At 39.3% G+C, this 15,273-nt stretch overlaps 2 protein-coding genes across 4 annotated transcripts in view; one reads left to right on the top strand and one right to left on the bottom strand.

Moving 5' to 3' along the window:
- The window catches only part of LOC148717828 (uncharacterized), a 3,567-nt gene extending 3,217 nt beyond the window's left edge, over nt 1-350 (top strand). The window contains exon 1 of the mRNA XM_088743627.1: nt 1-350. This exon is cut by the window's left edge and continues 3,217 nt beyond it. Coding sequence (XP_088599753.1) covers nt 1-350 — 350 coding nt within the window.
- LOC111319161 (uncharacterized) overlaps nt 1-12,351 on the bottom strand; it is a 21,008-nt gene extending 8,657 nt beyond the window's left edge. The window contains exons 1-4 of one of the 3 annotated variants that reach the window (XM_088742535.1): nt 11,440-12,351; nt 10,180-10,286; nt 9,827-9,995; nt 6,337-6,405 (exon numbers count right to left, since the gene is read on the bottom strand). In XM_088742535.1, coding sequence (XP_088598661.1) covers nt 6,337-6,390 — 54 coding nt within the window. In that variant the 5' untranslated portion in view covers nt 6,391-6,405; nt 9,827-9,995; nt 10,180-10,286; nt 11,440-12,351. Of the gene's footprint in view, nt 1-6,336; nt 6,406-9,826; nt 9,996-10,179; nt 10,290-11,439 lie in introns of all 3 variants that reach the window. The other 2 variants (XM_088742534.1, XM_088742536.1) reach the window with 2 other exon arrangements.
- Nucleotides 12,352-15,273: the final 2,922 nt, after the last annotated feature.

Below are 15,273 nucleotides of genomic sequence, written 5' to 3' on the forward strand. Positions count from 1 at the left end.
CACAGTCTAACAATTATGCAATGTGTGTTAGGAGATTACGCTCGTTGCATTCGAAGTTGAAGAGTGCGCCGAATTTGCTGAATGAATACGACAACATCATCCAAGAGCAAAGAAAGAAAGGGATTGTCGAGATTGTACCTGAGACCGAAGATCAAACGCTAGAGGAAGATAAACTTAGCACGAGACGAATTCACTACTCACCACCTCACGCAGTCGTGCGGAGAGACCGTGAAACGACAAGGTTAGAATCATGTACGATGGCACTGCGAAGAATTGTAAGAACGAACGCTCTCTTAATGACTGTTTGGAAGTGGGAGAAAACTACATTCCTCACATCTTTAAAATGCTAACTATATTTCGCTGGAACTTCGTCGCCCTAACCGCGGACATCGAGAAGGCCTTCTTGATGGTCGGGATCAAATCGGAAGACCGAGACATGCTATGCTTTCTGTGGTTCAAGGATCCATTTGCCAAGAAGCCAGAAATCAATGAATATCGATTTAATCGTTTAGTTTTTGGTCTGAGACCATCCCCCTCTATCCTGGGCGAAACCATCACGCATCATCTAAATCTCTACAAACAAAGTGAACCGGCTTATACTATTTTGCGAAACGAAACGAAACGAAACGAAATTGTACTATTTTGCGAAACGAAACGAAACGAAACGAAATTGTACTATTTTGCGAAACGAAACGAAACGAAACGAAATTTTGCGAAATGGCGATTTTTCGCCTTTATTTAGCAAATATGTCCTCTTCGTCCGAAATAAAATGTTTCCACTAATAAAATGATCAGTATTTTTAAGAGCCTGCTCACCTCTCATTTTATTGACCATAGTAGAATTCGTTTCGCAAAGTAGTAATTTTGACAGAATTACTATTTTGCGAAATGGCGTTTTTTCACCTTTATTCAGCAAATATGTCCTCTTCGTCCGAAACAAAATGTTTCCACCAATAAAAAGGTCAATGTCTCTAAGAGCCCAGTCACCTCTCATTTTATTGACCATAACAGAACTCGTTTCGCAAAGTAGTAATTTTGACAATATTACTATTTTGCGAAATGGCGTTTTTTCGCTTTTATTTAGCAAATATGTCCTCTTCGTCCGAAACAAAATGTTTCCACCAATAAAATGATCAATATTTCTAAGAGCCTGGTCACCTCTCATTTTATTGACCATAACAGAACTCGTTTCGCAAAGTAGTAATCTTGACAGAATTACTATTTTGCGAAATGCCGTTTTTTCGCTTTTATTTTGCAAATATGTCCTCCTCGTCCGAAACAAAATGTTTCCACTAATAAAATGATCAATATTTCTAAGAGCCTGGTCACCTCTCATTTTATTGACCATAACAGAATTCGTTTCGCAAAGTAGTAATTTTGACAGAATTACTATTTTGCGAAATGGCGTTTTTTCACCTTTATTCAGCAAATATGCCCTCTTCGTCCGAAACAAAATGTTTCCACCAATAAAATGATCAATGTTTCTAAGAGCCTGGTCACCTCTCATTTTATTGACCATAACAGAACTCGTTTCGCAAAGTAGTAATTTTGACAGAATTACTATTTTGCGAAATGCCGTTTTTTCGCTTTTATTTTGCAAATATGTCCTCCTCGTCCGAAACAAAATGTTTCCACTAATAAAATGATCAATATTTCTAAGAGCCTGGTCACCTCTCATTTTATTGACCAAAATAGAACTCGTTTCGCAAAGTAGTAATCTTGACAGAATTACTATTTTGCGAAATGGCGTTTTTTTGCCTTTATTCAGCAAATATGTCCTCTTCGTCCGAAACAAAATATGTCCACTAATAAAATGATCAATCTTTCTAAGAGCCTGGTCACCTCTCAATTTATTGACCATAATAGAACTCGTTTCGCAAAGTAGTAATCTTGACAGAATTACTATTTTGCGAAATGGCGTTTTTTTCACCTTTATTTAGCAAATATGTCCTCTTTGCCCGAAACAAAATGAAAGACAACTACTTGTTTTTGTTCTCGATTGCTCTTTATTGGCTCGGAGTTTACTCTTTATTGTTGTTATAATTCTGTTTTCTATTCTGCTCTGTATTCCTTGTATTTTGTTCTGTTCTATTTATGGTTGCCGCAACTCGATTTTATAGCTGACCAACAAGCCACATGCGTGACTGGCAATTCCAGCCGAACTCAATTAACGCTCGATGTTTAGTCAAACTGCTAGGAAAATACGTTATAAGGTGACCAGAGGTGACCAGGCTCCTAGAAATATTGACCATTTTATTAGTGGAAACATTTTGTTTCGGACGAAGGGGGCATATTTGCTAAATAAAGGCGAAAAAAGGCAATCTTGCAAAATTTCGTTTCGTTTCGTTTCGCAAAATAGTATAGAAAACAGAATTATAACAACAATAAACAGTAAACTCCGAGCCAATAAAGAGCAATCGAGAACAAAAACAAGTAGTTGTCTTTCATTTTGTTTCGGGGAAAGAGGACATATTTGCTTAATAAAGGTGAAAAAAACGCCATTTCGCAAAATAGAAATTCTGTTAAAATTACTACTTTGCGAAACGAGTTCTATTATGGTCAATAAAATGAGAGGTGACCAGGCTCTTAGAAATATTGGTCATTTTATTAGTGGAAACATTTTGTTTTGGACGAGGAGGGCATATTTGCTAAATAAAAGCGAAAAAACGCCATTTCGCAAAATAGTAATTCTGTCAAAATTACTACTTTGCGAAACGAGTTCTGTAAAATAAAATGAGAGGTGACCAGGCTCTTAGAAACATTGATCATTTTATTGGTGGAAACATTTTGTTTCGGACGAAGAGGACATATTTGGCGAATAAAGGTGAAAAAACGCCATTTCGCAAAATAGTAATTCTGTCAAAAATTACTACTTTGCGAAACGAATTCTACTATGGTCAATAAAATGAGAGGTGAGCAGGCTCTTAGAAATATTGATCATTTTATTAGTGAAAACATTTTGTTTCGGACGAGGAGGACATATTTGCTAAATAAAGGCGAAAAAACGCCATTTCGCAAAATTTCGTTTCGTTTCGTTTCGTTTCGCAAAATAGTATAAGCCAGTGAACCCGAAATGTGCAAGCCGTTAAACAAGTCTGTACGTGGACGATCTTTTAACTGGAGAAGATAACGACGAGAACGGTTTCGTTGTTTATCAGAAATCGAAGAAAATTATGGCTAGCGGTGGTTTCAACCTGAGAAAATGGAACTCGAATTCTCAAACACTGTTGAAGTCGATTCAAGCATGCGAGAGTTCGCAAGAACAAAGGGCGTCAGTTGACCCAGCTACTGCAGAAGATGATGAGTCTTACGCTAAATCGTCAATCACCCCCGGAAATTATGAAATGAAGAACGACACAGTGGTTAAGGTTCTTGGAATGAACTGGAACACTATCGAAGACAACTTTTTCTTCAACTTAACTGAATTGTGCGATTCTGGAATGTCACTTCCGGCGACCAAGCGTTCTGTGTTGAAGTTGTCAGCAATGGTATTTGACCCGATGGGATTTCTCACTCCGTGCACTGTAGAAATGAAAATTCTATTCCAGGAACTCTGTCTCGACAAGATTGACTGGGACAGCAACTTGCCAAACCTTTTTATTGGAACCTGGAATTCATTTCTGAACGAATTGAAGTGTTTGAACGATGTGAAAATACCCCGTTGTTTTTTCCGATCAAGGCCTGTGCAGTTCGAGCTTCATGGATTTAGCGACGCCTCTAATCGTGCTTACGCAGGAGTTGTTTACATCCGATCACTGTATGAAGACGGAAAAGTCGATGTTCGTCTAGTTACCTCGAAAACAAGAGTGGCGCCGCTAAAGAGACAGACAATTCCACGTCTGGAATTGTTAGGCGCTCTCATTCTCACCCGACTCGTAAACAGCCTTGATTTGAACGAAGGTAATGTCAAGACCGTTTACTGGACAGACTCGACGACAGCCTTATGTTGGATCAAAAACGAAAAACCCTGGAAACAATACGTGCAGCATCGAGTGGACGAAATTCACAGGTTAACTTCAAAGAACGAATGGCGTCATTGTCCGGGAAAACAAAACCCAGCGGACTTGCCGTCAAGGGGCACAAGTGCTAAGGACCTTACGATCAATGCAATTTGGTGGAACGGACCGGAATTTCTATACCAGCTGGAGCCAGAATGGCCAAAGAACGAGTCGACCCATTTTGGAGATGAAGAAGCGCTTAAGGAAACTGCAAAGAATGCAGTTAATGTCACTCATTCCTTGGTGAATAGTGCAGCGAACGAACCGACTAACCCAAAGGTTGACAATAAAATTGATATCACGCGATTTAGCGATCTGACGAAATTGCTTCGCGTAACCGCCCTCGTCGTTAAATTTGTAAACAAGATGAGTAACACAGTACGAACCAAGTCAAATTCTGGTAGTGGAACTGAAACTATTACTGCCCTAGAGTTAACGAATGCCGAAGAACTTTGGATTAAGGCAGTGCAAGCGTCATCATTTGACGAAGAAATCAAGTTTGTACGTGATCATAGGCAAAACAAATGTGTACCGCCGACTTACGTCTCACAATTTGGATTATTTCTAGAAAATGGTATCGTTAAATGCAAGGGTCGAATAAACAAAACCGAATTACTGGGGAGCGCGAAAAATCCAATCCTTTTGCCATCTAAGCATGAATTTGTTCCACTGGTTATCAAGAAGGTACATCCATCTGTGAAACACTGCGGATTAAGAGACACCCTCACTACGATAAGAGAGCGATTTTGGATCTTGAGGGGTCGTGAAGCAGTAAAACGAGTGATCAAGAAATGCGTGATTTGTTTGCGAATCGATGGAATGCCGTACAAGTCTCAGTCAACTCCTGATCTTCCGAGTGAACGAGTGTCTGAAGATCCACCCTTCACGCATGTAGGATTAGATTTTGCGGGACCACTAAATGTTGTCAACGAACACGCGAATGGATCGAGCAAAGTTTACGTGTGTTTGTTTACATGTGCGTCGACCAGAGCCATACATTTAGAGCTATGCAGAAGTCTCGACGTACAAGAATTTCAGTTGGCTTTCAGACGATTTGCTAGTCGACGAGGACTTCCTGCGACTATTACGTCAGACAACGCGAAAACTTTCAAGTCTTCAAGCAAAGAAGTCAGAAGGATCACAAGATCAAACGAAGTGTTGCGTTACTTTGTGAATCAAAGAATCTCCTGGAACTTCATAATCGAAAGGGCTCCCTGGTGGGGAGGGTTCTGGGAGCGATTAGTCAAAAGTGTCAAGACGCCTCTGAAGAAAGTGCTCGGACGGGCAACTCTGAATTTTGAACAATTGCGAACTTTAATTGTGGAAATCGAGTCAGTGATCAATGCAAGGCCGATTACCTACGTTTACGACGACATAAATTCAATCTCTTATCCGTTGACTCCTTCAGATCTTGTATATGGCCGACGTGTCACATTAACACCAAACAGCGCGCATCACGAAATAATTAGTACTCACCAGTCATTGACAAGAAGAGCTCGCCATCATAAGAATTTACTACAGCAAGTTACAACACAGTGGAAAAAGGAATATCTCACTAGTTTGCGCGAACAGTCAAATGCGAGAAACAAAGGAAATGTCGCTCAAGAAGTCTCAGTTGGAGACCTCGTGTTGCTCAAAAATGATTCAACGAGTAGAATTCACTGGAAGATTGCAAGAGTCGAGGAACTTATTCCTGGAGCGGATGGAAAGGTTCGTGCAGCGATCGTCAAAGTCGGAAACAGCGACAAGCGACCGACCTATTTGAGGAGGGTCATACAACATTTGATTCCAATCGAGGTCAAGTCAAGTATAAACAATGATGACAAGCGGTCCATTGCAGATGTTTCAAATCAAGCTGTGCGACCCCGACGTACTGCGGCTGTGATAGGGGAGATCAGCCGTCGACAAATGAACGTTGTATAGTCTATTGTAAATAATTCTTTTGATAAATCTGGACGTTGAAAGTTTCTCACGGCGTGATTAAACTTTGGGGAGTGTCAGATTCTTCGCACATGTTACACGCGGACCCACGTGAAATGACACGTGTTTTAGCGATTCATTATGTAATGTTTTGTTTGTACAGTGGACCTTTGATCTAATCGATTGACATTTGAAACTAATTGCTGTACATTAACTTGATCAGTGCTTTTAGCGAGACAAGACTTTCGTCGACATCGACATCTAGGTTGGGTTGTACTGCAAATAGGCACAAATCAGATTAAATCAATTTTAATTACAGTATACGACTCGAAGTTTATTATAATCCTAATCCTGATCTAAAAAAGCCTATCACCAACGTGAATTAAAATAGAGAAAAAAAAAAGAATAATTCACTTACCAAACAAGCCGCAGATCGTAATAAACGAATTGGAACCAGGCTGGCAGAGATCATACTGATACATATAAACTGAGAGTAAGATTGAAACAAAATCAGAAAGATTTAGTGCAGAGATACAACATTCAGTATCTTGTAATGGACCATAATGCAGGTTTTTTTTTTTTTTTCATAGCGGACACAACTTGTTCTTGAAGAAATAGTTCTATTGTTATTACGCTTCTGATTAACTGAAAACGAGTGAGTTTTTATAGGTAGGCGATAACATATTTTCGAGTGCAATTTGGTGTCAATTAGCAGGATTAAATTTTCCAAAGACAACGAAATTGTAAGGGCCCGTAAGGAATCTTGATAAACTGGGGATCTGCAGACCGCAGAACCTCCCGGGCCAAATTGCACTTGACATATACGTTATTGACAGAGCGTGAGGTCCAGATGGCTAGATATTGGCCGAGTTCGTTTTCTGCAAATTTGCTGATCGATAAGAAGTGAAAAACGTGTGAATTTCTGCGTTTACGTGACCCGCGTGGTCGAATCACCATGCTTGAATTGTAGTTTACTGGAAAGTGCGACCAGAAAATTGCGAGACTTTGGGTTGAAAATTTTGAAAATTGTATGATTCAAACTGAAGTCTTGTAATTAACATTTGAATATTCTTTCCAGCCTTTGGGACACTTGAAGATAACTTTGCCGTTATTAAAAAAGCTCACTTGAACTCAGAAGATCACTTTATTTTTTTTTCCGGCCTTATTCACATCGCGTTTGGGAATGTACTACTTTCCGTCAAGGAGGAGGGCCTAGGTAGGTAGGTAGGTAGGTAAGACTTTATTTAACGAGGGTAACATGTGACAGTAATGAAACTGATAAACTAATGGCCCTCGAAAATTAAAATTCGGAAAAAAAAAAAAAAAAAGGAATTGTAACAAAGGTAACAATATTAGGAATAATTAAAATAAAATAATTAACCTATATACATCATAAAATATTAAAAAATATAAAAAAAATTACAGGAGTAATTTGCTAAGAATTTGATTATCTAAAATTATTTTAAAAAGGGAACGCTTAAAACGTTTTACACTGGTACTACGTTTGATGTCCACACTTAATTTGTTCCATTCTTTCGTGGCTCGCACAGCAAACGCTCGACCCCCTTCAGAACTTCTCTTAAAACGCGGGCACATTAAGTTTAAATTACAGAAACGGGTTTGTCTATTATGAGTGTCAGAGTTTCTGATAAGAATATCATTAATATATTCCGGGGTATTTCCATTAAGCCTTTTGTAGGTTAGAGCGCATTGATTGACGTATGATTCAGCATAAAAAGGAACCCACTTTAAGGTGTTAAATAAGCCGACAGAAGGTGCTGTTCTTTCGGCATCAAGGATAATTCTAGCCGCACGTTTTTGAAGAAGCAGGACTTTCAAAAGATTTTCTTTACTGCAAGAAGTCCATGTCGTGCTACCGTAAAGCATTACAGGTTTAATGATCGTAGAGTAGTATATCTCACGTTGATTGCGTTTCAGATAAGGAGATTGCGTTTCAGATAAGGCCTGGGCTGTTGAGGTGGCTCATCCTTAATCAGTGAGTAGTCCACTGAATTTGAGCCCTAATCATTACCGACTGAACAATAGAGTAAATGTATTTTTGCTTCGGGTCAAGGTAACGAAAACTTAGATCCCAGAAAAACTAAGAAGATCTTATGGAGGGCGACCCTGTTGTTTCATTTTTTGAGATTTTGACGGTTGACGAAAATATTTTAAGACCTTAGTTGACGCTTGATGGAGGAATTTTTAATGCCTCTAGCAGTTGAAAGTTGTATGAAAATATTTCTCCTGTCAAGTTAAATCAATATTGATTTTTTTCATTTATATTACGAATACACTACGGAGTATTTATAGACCATGAACTGCGTTCGTGGGAACGAAATTTGGGTCCTGCAATACTTAGACTGTTGAAAATGGCAAGAAGATGATGGATTTAGGAGAGGAAGGCACTTTGAAATGAGCCATAACAGTCGTCCGAGGAGAAATGGAAAATAGTGTGTATGACAAACATTTGACTCTAGAGTCTGGCGTGGTTATACGTGTCTGCTATTTATGTCAAAAGGGCCCAAGCCTCAATTGCAGTCAGTTAGAGATAGGTACCCAAAAACTGCTTGAACAAATCGACACCCGAGTGTAACCTACGCATAAGGTCTGGGGGAAACACAATGCGCAGTAAATTTTTAGAAATCGTCCTTTTCCAAAAGTAAGCTCCAGCGAAAGAGGACAATTCAAATAACTTATTTTTAACGAAAAAGTCGATGGATACATGCTAGAATTTTACTCAGAAATTGAGGTAAAAGATGAAAATCGCTAAATCACAAACAAGCACGTGGATAGAATTCAAAGTATTAAGTCAGTGCGTGACGAGGTCACCCTTGAAATCACAAGACATCCAAGATCATGAACATCGTTCTCCTTCATCGAACGCAATTATGTTCAGACTTCTTCAGAGGAAGTTCTAAGACCTTTAAACAATAAATTTGTATTAGGTTCAGGAAAAACCTAGGTCACGATACCATAGGTGTAAGCAACATAACTAGAATTGCAGTATGCGAGACATTTGAGCGTTAACTATGTTTGATGGATTATAATGAAGTTATGAACCTAATGACTCTCTGGAGAGTCTCTTGTGGTTCAGTGGTAAGGCGTCGGAGCACAGAATCCGAGGGTTTTTCATAAGTTCGACTCCTGTTGGAAACTCAGAATTTTCTCTTTGACCCACGCTCAGTAAAAGGCGAAAACTATCTTTCTTTGGAATTGAGCAGAACTTTGAGGACCTGAGTTTTCTAGTCCTGAACATAGCATGTCAGCGTGCGAACGAAAATAGAACCACAATGATTTACCAAACGTGGACCTAGGCGCTTGTTTCGGAGATATTCGCCTATGAAATGACCAAGTAGAAGAAATAAAACAGCTATGTTAACTATAATTATACTGTAGTTTAAACATATGATCCCACAAATAACATCTTGAAGATATACACCAAATAGTGACTTAGTGACTCTCTGGAGAGTCTCTGGTGGTTCTGTGGGAAGGCATCGGTGAGAGCGCAGAATCCGAAGGTCTTTTATAAATTCGATTCCTCTCGGAGACTCAAAAATTTTCTCTTTTGACCGACGCTCGGTAAAAGACGAAAAAGTATCTTTCTTTAAGTTAAAGTTTAGCAGATCAGGAGCCTGACCGTTCTAGTCCTGAGCATAGCATGTCATGTTCGGTATGCGGACCGAAAGTACAACAGCGATTGTACTTTCGGTCTGCATACCGAACAGTCTTTTACAGCGATTCACCGAACGTAAACACAAGCGGAAGTTTCGGAACTGTTCGCTTAAAAAAATAACTAAATATAAGAATTAAAACAGCTATTGAAACTTTAATCACACCATAGATTAATGTATATGATCCCAGTAATAACATCCTGCCAGAAGTAAAGATTTAAGAACACGTCTCACCGTTCTTGCTTGCTTTCTCCGCTTCAGGAAACAGTTATGGTGGCTCCAGAAGGAGTTGTTGTTGTTGTTGTGTAGCTATGCTGTTCAGTTACGGTATTCGGTTATGCTTTTCAGTTTTACCCTTTGGTATTTACACCATTCAGTGCATGATGAAGTGTTCTGAAGCACTCTGAAATTTAAAAACGAGATTTGTACTGAAGACATCACTCTTTTGTCACACGTTAACCGTCAGCTGTCAAAAAGAATAACTTTTTCCCGTCAACCATCACAATAACAACTCAGTATTATCAACCGCCAAATGGTTGAAATCAGCCGCAAATGAAAAATACCCAATGAAAAATCGAACCTCGTACCTTCCAGATTCCGCGCTCCGATGCTCTTCCACTGAGCTGATGAAACAGTGCTCATTCACTCAGCAAGGCACATTACAAAGTTGATTATCTGACACGTGTCCTGTATACTGCTGGATCGGTCGGCAGAGTCGATAGCGTCATGTTTTGTAAACAGAGTAAGGAAGATGGTAAGTTTTGAGCTCGGTAAAGAAATAGAAACACAATCGACATTTCCGATCCTTGCAGTATGAGCAGACCATCACGCGATTTCAATTCCCACAATAAACGCAGGGAGAAAAGTAAATCATTATTGTTTCAACAAAAAATTAATCTTCCCTTGTATCAACATTACCCAAATCGATTTTTGATAAAATAGAGCCGAAAAAGCAATAATCTCTCGCCAAAATCGGTTTTTGGACGTCGGAACAGCAATTTCGCCAAACACTTCTTCCTGCCCCGTAACGATCTCAGAGATCTTTGCGCAAACACGAGGATCCGCAATTGTAAACAAGCATCTGAGAGAGGTGGTCGCATACGAGAGGTTCCATTTAGAGTGTTTTGACTTGGAATTTCAGTTTCATGAGAGGTGGTTACTTAACTGAGGTGGTTGTAGTTTAAGTCAACCGATCACATTCAAAGCTATACTTTCTGTAATAGTTAATTTGCTTTATTATTTACGGAGTTACAGAGCTGAGCTTAAACTCCAATACAAAGCTTTATGATATTTATCTCGTGTGTACAGTCCCTCCCTACCCCCCAAAAGAAAAGGTTGTTTCGTCATCCAAAAGAACGATTTCGGCGAGAGATCATCGCCGTTTCGCCGCTGTTTTATCACAAATGGATTTGGGTAATATTAATACATGAGAAGCGTAAGTTTTATTGTGAATAACCATGAAATAGTACGTGGTAAAATCTACCGATTAACTTTTCTCCATGCGTTAAGGTTTATCCTTCAATGGTCTCGAAATTTAGAAATAGAAATAAATGAATAAAGCCTTTTCAGTTCTATTTACGTGTGTTTAATCTACCTCTTGTTGTTTTTCTCGGTCTGGTAATACAAGAGTGCTACGACAGTTACAGCGAGGTAGCAGAAGTTTGAAATGGTGTGCTTGAGTATTAAATGTTATCATGATACATAATCTAATAATTGACATTTATGTAGCGCAGACCTCTATATGAGTATATTCAGTCGCGCTTCACAATTTACCTTAGGTAAGGAGAGAGGTTCATCGGTCCATTTCATGACATATTTCGGTAATTCAAACAAAAAATTACACTTACCTCGTATCAACAATAGTTTAATCCATTTATGATAAAAATGCAGCGAAAGAGCGTCGATCTCTGTACAAACTCGTTTTTTTTGGACGTCGAAACAACCATGCGTCATACACTTTCCTTCCAGCAAGTTGCAATGTTTGCCCTGTGGCGATCCCAGAAATCTTTGCGCAGAAACAAGATGCCATTACTGGCAACTCATTCATTGGTTATTACTTGAAAATGACCGCGTCATCAATACGATCTTTTGTCTGTCTCACTTTCTTTTTGTTTTCGTGACAGGCGTCACTGACAATTTCCGGTTCTTTCTGACCTTCTTCTCCAGAGTGCGCACACCGCCTGGGCAAAATCAAAGGACACATTTTGACATGACACATTTTTGTTTAGTCTGTGCATTAATTAAAGATTCAAAGCCGTCAATTCCTGTCACCGTCTGATCTGCTCCTATAAGCCCGCATAACTTAGTTTGCCAAAGTATTCCAAGAATAATTCCCAGGACTCTTCTAAGTCGTTTTAAAGTTTTAGAATCCCCGAGTTTTGTAATTAAAGACAGTTACTGCCATCCTAGTAACCTGATTTTTGTACAATTACACGCTGGTCTTGGCTTTTTCGACAAATGATCGACAAGTTTATCACGGTCTATCCTGCCATGGTACCAGCACATTCTGCTGCGTACCACTTACACCACCTGACTGAGGCGAATTGTGTATGGGACCATAGACACTCCATTTGTTAGGATTTCAGTCCAAGTATAAAGCGTAATCCACGCGTGTAGCTCGATCAGTTGAACGTGATCGTTAGTGTATTTCATTGCGATTGATAGAGCAAGAGGTCAGAAAGAACCGGAACTTGTCAGTAACGCCTGTCACGAAAACAAAAGAAGATAACACGGAACGAAATTTAGGCCTCCAAGGCAGGACAGCGGCTCCTTTGATAAATTTGTCGGAGTCAATATTTTGTCCTTGCAGGAGAAACAGTCCGCACCAATAAAAGTTGTGTTGACAGACTACTAAGGTAAAACAAACGGTTTTGTCCTCTGTGCAGATCGACCCTTACAGTTGTTGTGATTGTTATCACGGTGAAAATCGGAAATGGAAGAGAAATAAGAGTATTTGTGCTTGCGCTTGTGCTGGCGTCGCCAGTGAAAACCAGGCACATAAAGAACGTCTCCCTCGCAGCCGTTTTTAGTCTCGTCACGCAACGCTCCTCCCCACAAACGGCTGCTCACATTCGAACAACATTCCTTTCCTTTTGTTGTCATTGAGACAGATAGATAAATCGTTTATTAAAAAGAAACACCTCGCAGTCCGAAGACTGAATTACGTGTATAATATACAATACAAGAAACAAAATTCATAGTTAAAATGGTTTGAAAATCTTAATAATAAAAATATACAAATCTAATAAAAAAAGTTTTCACTTAGGATGATCTTGTGTTAAAAAAATATACATACTTAAACATATTAAAACGATCAGTCTTGCACACTGGCACGTTAAACTATGCACCACAGGCACCTATTGCTGCGCAGCTGCCTGTGGTGCTCAGCTTTAGGTGGGAGCAGACCTGCGAGCTTGTGATTAATGTCAAGAACAATGTCATTAAAAAGATCAAACGATAGAGATGCTCTCCTGTCGTAAAGAGAGGAGATGCCTGCCTCTTTGAGAGCGCTGTTGTAGCTTGCATAAGGAAACATAATGCGCAAGGCTTGCTTCTGAATACGTTCCAGCTCTTCGGATAAATAGAACGGAAGGCTGGAGTGAAATACTTGACATGCGTATTCTAAAACCGATCTTATGGTACTACAGTAAAATAAAACAAGATCACTCGCACAGATACCAGCACGTTTGAGTTGACTCAGGAGGCACCAGTGAGATCACTGAAATTTTTTCTTATGTGACCAATCAGACACAAGAGATTGTAATCAATATCGTTATTCCCGTGTTTTCTAATTCTGCATTTCATCGTAGTTTCTTGCTGGAGGAAACGCTGAAGAAGGTTTTGCAAAGTGATCGTTGTTTTATTTGTTCCACTTCAGTTGAGACAAAAGAAAAAATTTATGTTTTTAGAAAAAGTTTTTTTGATTTTCCGGCGAATATTAGTTCCTGTCTGGATGTGAATGTGAGCTGCTATTCAGCGACCAGCGAGTTTTCAGTTTGTAAAGCTCGCTACCGACGATTGATCAAGTTCAAAAAGGCCTCTGTTCATCTTGAAGAGCTCAAAGATGAATTGTAGGGAATCTTCAAGGATCGAGAACTTCCCAGAAAGAAGAGTTTATTGAGCGTTGAGAGCGACGGTGGAGAAATCCAAGCTTCGGGCCGTGGGAAATCCTCGAAATGTTTACAATTCGATCCGATCCATACGACTTGTACCTCTAATGCTACTGCCAATTCTAATATTTCTACCACGATCAGCCAACAGGGACGTTATACTCCGGCAAGATTTCCTATTGGTTCTATTGGTGTATTTATTTAGATGCCCCAAAATTATATCACTGGATAAACAAACACAAGAAAAACATGCTCAGGGGTATCAGAGCTAGATAAACAGAGTAAACAAAACATTTTTGTTTTGTTGCCTCGCGGGAAATTGAATTCTGTAGTCCATAGTTTTTGAGAATTCACACTGTCTATTCAGTATGCCACTGCAGTGTTAAGTAGTCTATGAATAGTCTGGAACAACACAAATGTACAATATATGAGAGCCTACTAATACTGACTAAACTATTTACATTTTCTATTTACAATATTTACATTCTTATTGTCCTTTCCTTTATACTGCTCAATTTAAAACATACATGTAACATAACATTTTGCTGCAGACTCGTTTTTATTTAAACACTTACCACTGTCTTACAACATGCGCTTCATCGACGGCAATGGCACAGAGTTTTTTGGAATACACAGAGTTCGTCAGCATAAATCTCCAGCGTTCGTTCTTTAACCACGCTTCAGGGGATCCGTAAACTAAGGAATATTCGTCGCTTTCAACACGAGTGCGTTTACCATCCGCAAGTGAACTTATGTTACCTGCTTTTAGCCCTAGCTCCCTCAAATGGGGCACTTGGTCGTTCATAAGGCTTTCCCCAATTCTTCGTTTTCACGTTACGTCACAGCTAATTATGCAATGACCTGTGAACCGGAAGTCGGCCATTCTGGTGGACAAGCGGCCGATCTCGTGGTGTCAAAACAAAGGGGATTTAGGTGAACTCAGGTCACGGTTGTCGAAGGTCTTTGTGTTTTAAGCACTTAATCAATGGGTTACATTTGTGCAGTGAGGAATTGCGGACACAACAGTGCAAGAGATAAAGAAAGATTTAAATTTTACCGGTTTCCGTTGATAATATTGAACAAGGGAGAAGAAATTTACAAATTGAGCGAAGCCCGAAGAAGACTGTTTCGCGAGTATTTACAGAAAGGAGTTTGACGACAACTGAGAAAGCTGAAAACTCTCGCGTTTGTAGCAATCATTTTATTTCTGGTAAGTAGATAATGTGAAATACTTTGGTAAAATTTTTAATCTCTTCTCGGGAATCAGTCCTCACTTCCACAAGGAATAAAATTGTCGACCGAACCAAATGATAGCGAATCACCTCGCGCACATGTTCGCACGTATGGTCTGTCATCTTTGAATTTGCGTGAATTATCAGGAGATAACCAAGTTATTTCTTACGAATTGTTCGACAAAATGACCCAAATTAACGATTTGTTATCATTACATAGAAATTTTGTCAAAGAAATAGGACATTAATAAATGTTTACTTGTAGGAGAACGTGCTGAGCTCCAAGACACCACCAACCATTACTGGGCACCTACCATAAATCTTGGTCACGACAAAATTA

This window comes from Stylophora pistillata, chromosome 13 (genome assembly GCF_964205215.1).
Source record: "Stylophora pistillata chromosome 13, jaStyPist1.2, whole genome shotgun sequence".
Taxonomy (NCBI): domain Eukaryota; kingdom Metazoa; phylum Cnidaria; class Anthozoa; order Scleractinia; family Pocilloporidae; genus Stylophora; species Stylophora pistillata.